At 30.0% G+C, this 6,000-nt stretch overlaps 1 protein-coding gene across 1 annotated transcript in view; it reads right to left on the minus strand.

Moving 5' to 3' along the window:
- LOC119686288 (late embryogenesis abundant protein ECP63-like) overlaps positions 1-4,806 on the minus strand; it is a 28,756-nt gene extending 23,950 nt beyond the window's left edge. Inside the window, exon 1 of the mRNA XM_038100839.1 lies at positions 4,617-4,806. Within this exon, the coding sequence (XP_037956767.1) occupies positions 4,617-4,635 (19 nt within the window). The 5' untranslated portion in view covers positions 4,636-4,806. The remainder of the gene's footprint in view (positions 1-4,616) is intronic.
- Positions 4,807-6,000: the final 1,194 nt, after the last annotated feature.

Genomic DNA, 6,000 nt, shown 5'->3' on the forward strand with positions numbered 1-6,000 from the left:
TGTATGAGTCGAGACTACAAGAATTATTTCAGTGAATTATTTCAAATATTTTAAAGACTTCGAAAGAAAAGCTATCTGAAATTTTATTAATTAACATTTTATCTTTATCCAATAATGAAATAGTGAATTGTCTGGAAGTGCATATTCAGATATTAAATAGATCACTTTTAAGAAATGAAAACTGTAGAAAAATTGCCTCTTAATAGCTTATATAAAATGCGTAATATAGTAAATTTCTGATTGTAAAAAATTATTGTTTCAGAATTTGTTGCCAAATTTTGTTGCGCAAAATACAAAATTTTAATAGAAAACTTCTAAAATATATACACATGTATATATGTAGATATATATGTATATCTATATATATTAGAAATTAGTAAAATTAATAAAATTAGCAAAACCTTACCAAACAAAAGTTTTGAAGGCAGCCAATTTATTTTATTCAAACTTTGCTATTATCGTTACTTATACATATAAATTATTTTACTATTTTAACATAAACTTTTTTTCAATATTTATATATATATGAATATTTTTAAAAAAATTTTATGTTTAAATTTGAAAAGTTTGAATTTTGTGCCAAACACGTTTTCTAAAAGGCAGCAAACTTAAATTTTATTATTTCATTTTGCTAAATTTAGTTGTGCAAATTACGTGGTGGAATTTTAAGTATATTTGTATCTCGAATCAATGAAAAAATCAAAAACAAAAACAATGAATAAATGAAAACAATATTAAGACGACCGCAAGTGTGCAAATGGAAAACATTATTACAAGCAGATATTTTAATAGTTTACATTTCCAAACCGAAATCCATAACCGAGAATAGCCAAAGACCAGCAACGCTAGCGAGAAAAATTTATAGGCGCTTTCCTAAGAAAATCTCCACATAAACTAAAAAGAAAACATAAATAATTTCCAAGAGCAAAACTATCAAATTTTAATTTATAGATACTTTCTAATAGCCTAAAATGATTTTTATTTATTTATTTTTTTTTTTTTATTTTTTTGCTCTGTGTTTTGAGAGAAATTGCTGCTGTTGCCAACTGCTTCATTTCGATTAAGATATTGTGAAATTGATTTGAATACTTCTCTGGGGAAAATTTTAGAAAAACTTTTGGTGGGAGACATATGTTAAGCGTGATGCTAATAAAAATAATGTTATAAGCATAAGTAGCTCAAATAAATAACGGAAATATTCTATCAAATTTGCTACGGTAACTTCACAAAACAACAACATCAAGCCGTGGGCCTATTCCCATGCGCAGTACTGTGCTAAACGCTTGCGAAAAAGTACTCGTATTTCGTAATCACTTAAAATCGTGTGCGAAATCTTGATAATTTATCACTAACAAACAAATAATCATACAAAAGGCTATTTTTTTAAAAGACAAATATACAAAAACAACAAGTATGTAGTTATTATTAAATTTCGTCCTTAGAAAAATTAAGATACTATAGTGTTTAGCATACTCTATAGTATTTTAGGTATTTTACGCCGCATTACTTAATCAAGATAGGTTTGTCTAACTAGACATAATAATAAGATAGGAATAGAAATAAACGTGATACTAGCTCCCAATGGAGCGGAGCACTACGACCTTGATTGATCTTTTGTGCTGCAACAGATCCTAACCGAACAGCAGTGACCTCCTCCTGGCCCAGATCAAGGTCAGTCACAAAAAATTTGACTGGAAGTCTTGTGTGCTTCTAAGCAGAGTTGACAATCTATCTCTTCAGACAAACCCATTTTCTTAAAATGATAACGCAATTCATGGTGACCCGTTAAATATCCCACCAGCAATCTCAACTCTGTTAATAATAAGATAGTACTGAGGTTATTTGCAGATTAACTGGCGAGAGTTACTAATCTGCGCTACTATCTCAACGAAATGGGTTAATGTTAATGCTTGAGAATGGGGTATTTGAAGTACTGCGACCAATAGAATCAGTAAACTATGCTCTGGTAATACAAGGTATCTAAATAAAAAACTTATTCAGTCCTGTTGTCTGCAAGAACTCAAAACATGCGCTTATGTTACTTAACATTACTAATTCTCTCTAACCCTCTTTACATTAGTTCGTTGCAATTTCATAGTATGTATATTGACCTAGTGCATCAGTGCATTGTGTTTTCTTAGTATTTGCTATCTCGAGTCAGTCTTTTATTGCAGTATCTGCACAAGGGGTTTGATGCTAGTATACCTATATTACATAGGTCTCCCTTAAACCTACAGTAGCCGCTATATCACAGTAAACATTATTATCCTGTACTTGGATGAGCTAATACAAAATAAAATTTTTTTGCTCTTACAACCACAAAGTATGCGAAGTGTCGCTCCCACCTAAACTCTACCAGGAAAGACAAAGTTTTTACGGGTGCTCCTGACCTGGTTTCGTTTTAGAAAGTCACCAACGAAGGCTATTCTGTCGTTGTCTCGAAAGGTTGAGTGTTTTTGTTCCATTAAGTTATTGGATCACAAAAGGCTCTTACTTACTTACCGCTGTTCTCTTCTCCTAATGGAGCATAGGGCATAGGACAAAAGACCTACTATGCTTGAATTTTATTTCATTTTATCTTATATCACAAAAGTGTAAAAGAGTTACTACTTTCAACTATATTTGTATATGAAAGTTGTGCACACTTTTAAATGTACGCGAAAACAAGCGGTACGAGAAAAATAGGTCACTCTTTCTCCCACTGCATATACCTTAACTAAATTTGTAAACAAATGCCGCCTAAATTAAAATAAAAATTAAAAATTCTATTCAATTATAAACAATTTCATATTACAATGTAGGCGTCGTAAAATTATTGTTACGATAATTTTATTTTAAAATTGAAATTGTATTTGTTTATTTACTGCCACTAGAAACGTGTTTGTTTTTGCAAAATCCGATCCATCGAAATAATTGAGACTTTATATAAACAATTACTATTATTTATCTATTGGAATGTTCAACTTATTTCACACGTAAAGGGATGAGTCATGGAAGCAATGACAGCAGATAGAAAATCTGAGCACATCACGCTTAGGTAATAGAATTACAGAATAATTTGTTTTTAATTTTTCAGAATTTAATCCCTGAGTAAATTGCTATATATGTATATAACTTACATATATTATACGTATTTTTATTAATATGACTTCACTAATAGTTCCAAATCAAAAATATCAGCCAGAAAGTCTAACCTTTTCTATTTTTTCGTAGCTCTTAGGGATTATTGGAGAACCAGGTAAGCAATTTTATCTTTTAAATCTTCATTTTTCTAGATAATAATATTTAAATCCTAAAAGCAGTTAAAAAATTAAAGCTTCAGCCATAAAGCCTAAAGCAGCATACGATAAACAGACTTTGCCTGATTATTAGTTAGTTTTCTAAAAAGAGCCACGCCTCTGTTTTTTAGAAAAATTTCGATCCATAAATGTTTCTTATACGCTTGTTGCACATATTGAAACAATATAAATAAATGCAAAATATAATTAATTGAACATTTTATTAATCTTCAGAGCAATTTCTTATATCGAAAAAATAATTAAAAAATATCTTCATAGGAATTCGAAAATCAGGGTGTGTACGTGCTATTCGCAGTGAGACGAGCTGCTGCCGCACTTCCAGCTTGCATATGGCATAATTCAATTCTATTCGAATTAATATTTTTCGCTGATGCGTAATTTCGACAACCATGAAAATAAATTAATAAACACTACCCTTCCACTAGCTCAACTGACAGAAATCTGTGTCCCACTTGCGGCTCCGATTAGAATCGTTCAGTTGAAATGTTAAGCATATGTTTTCCAAAGTCAAATAAAATTTTGTGCTTCTATTCAATTTTAAAACACAGCAAAAGCAACAAAAACTAAAAATAAATTAATGTAAAATATTAAAAAAAAACAATGTTTTCGAAAATAACCCATAAATAAATTTAAAATATATTTTCGAAACTGAAACATGAAAACATGAAGAATCTGCCGTTCTGCATTTTGGGAACATGAATTTGTGCAAGCTACGATGTAATGAAGTGTGTGGTGGACTGTACTGAAGAGCGGTGGACTGCGTCAATAGTGGGTATGCCAATTGGGGTGGTTAAGTACATAAATTGTTTGGATGATGACGGAATTGCGAAGGATCGTTACTGTAGAACACAAAAACCAATAAGTAAATGTAATGCATAAAATTATATGGACACAACCAAGCAATATCCGTTGCCGCTATTGTTGACTGTGATGATATGGCAATTGTTGGAGGTAAGGAATAGCTATACAGCAGGATGACATAATAATCCTTGAACTGCTCACAACAAATACGAGTAAATTCACAACAGAAAACCAGTAAAATAAAAGTATGAATAAGTGGCATATGAGAAGCTCATACTGGCATAGATGATGACTAATGTTATGAGGTCTTTCGTGCTATTTGATAATCAATAAAATCCTTTTTAAATAGGTTACAAAATAAAATTTTTTTCTTTATCTTTAAACAGTTTTGCAGTTCTTCAATTATAGCAAATTTAATCTTTCATTTTAAAAGCACTTTTTACTCTTTGCATATTTGTTTTTTTTAATAACTATTTTTTTTAATTTTATTATTTAAAAAAAAAACTTTTGCTTTACCTGTGAATGAACTGAACATTTTGTTACTTAAGATTCTCTGCTATTAAAACAAAATAAATTTAATTTTTTGAATATTTCACTTAGAAAATGAACACTTCGTTTTGTTATTTTTTTATTTGAATTGAATGTTCACCAAATCTCTGGCTAAATGCGCGCACAATCAAATCTCGACCCACAACCGTCAACAGTTTAAGCACGAATAAGTCGCAATAACTATGAGTGATGTCTTCTCTAGACATCATGTTTGTGTGTGGATTGTAACTTCACAATTTAGTGCTGTAGCAGGGAATACAATCCAAACGAGTAGTCGTTTGTGTAAACTCATCTAGAAGAACTTTTTTAAAAACTAATTTTAAAATATAAACAAGAGTCATGATACATCCGCACGAATGACACGCTAAGAAATCTTAAAATAAATCCGGTCAAAAAATATTTATGGGACAAAGCCCTGAAACTATATGCGAAAGCCGGCAGGCCGCCTTACTTAACACTATCCAATCTCAGAGTAATCATGAACCGCACGCAGACCAGCTATCAAAAAGTAAATTTACCCAGATGCACTAACTCGGAAGAGGCTCAACACAATAAAATAATTATTTAACTACAATTATTTACTATAACTATTCATAGTAATTATTAGAATATAGTTCATAATTTTAGTAAGATAAGGTTTAGCTAAGGAAAATCGTTATTCAATTTGAATTATGAAGATATTTTTCTATAATAAATGTGCTCGACTTATTTAAAAATATTGTATTATATGTTTCAGTTATTGAATAAAACCTTTCAGAATAACTAATAAAGAAAAAGCCGTTACTACATTAAAAATTAGTAAGTATACATTCTCTTCATCCTTAGAACCAAGGCTTCGAACCGGAACCTAACCGAAAAGCGTCGATATTTTTGCAGAAACGAAAACCGAAACCAAGCCGATATATTATTTGTCTTTTCAACCGAAACGGAAAAATTTACAATTCGAAGCCCTGCTTAGAAGTCTGTCCTTTTCTTCAAATACCTATTTAATCTATTGTCTTAAATCTTTCTTGATATCCGGCGTGTACTATAAAATGATGGAAAAGAATAAATAATTAATTAATAATAAATTAAGATGAAAGAAGTCTTATTTTTTTTATAATATCGTAAAAACTTTTCTAAATAATTATATAAAATTGATATACATAATCTAATATTAAAAAATATTTAACGAGTAACGACTTAAGTATTGTGAATGTATATTGTGGATTGTAATCTTATATTGATGACTTAAATGTTGCTAACAACAAATGTATATAAACATTGTGACGACTATCAATATGTTTGCATACTCAATGCATTATCAACATACATTAGAGTATTAAAGAAATAAAATGAACTGCTGTTGTGT

This window comes from Teleopsis dalmanni, chromosome 2 (assembly GCF_002237135.1).
Source record: "Teleopsis dalmanni isolate 2A chromosome 2, ASM223713v2, whole genome shotgun sequence".
Lineage (NCBI taxonomy): Eukaryota > Metazoa > Arthropoda > Insecta > Diptera > Diopsidae > Teleopsis > Teleopsis dalmanni.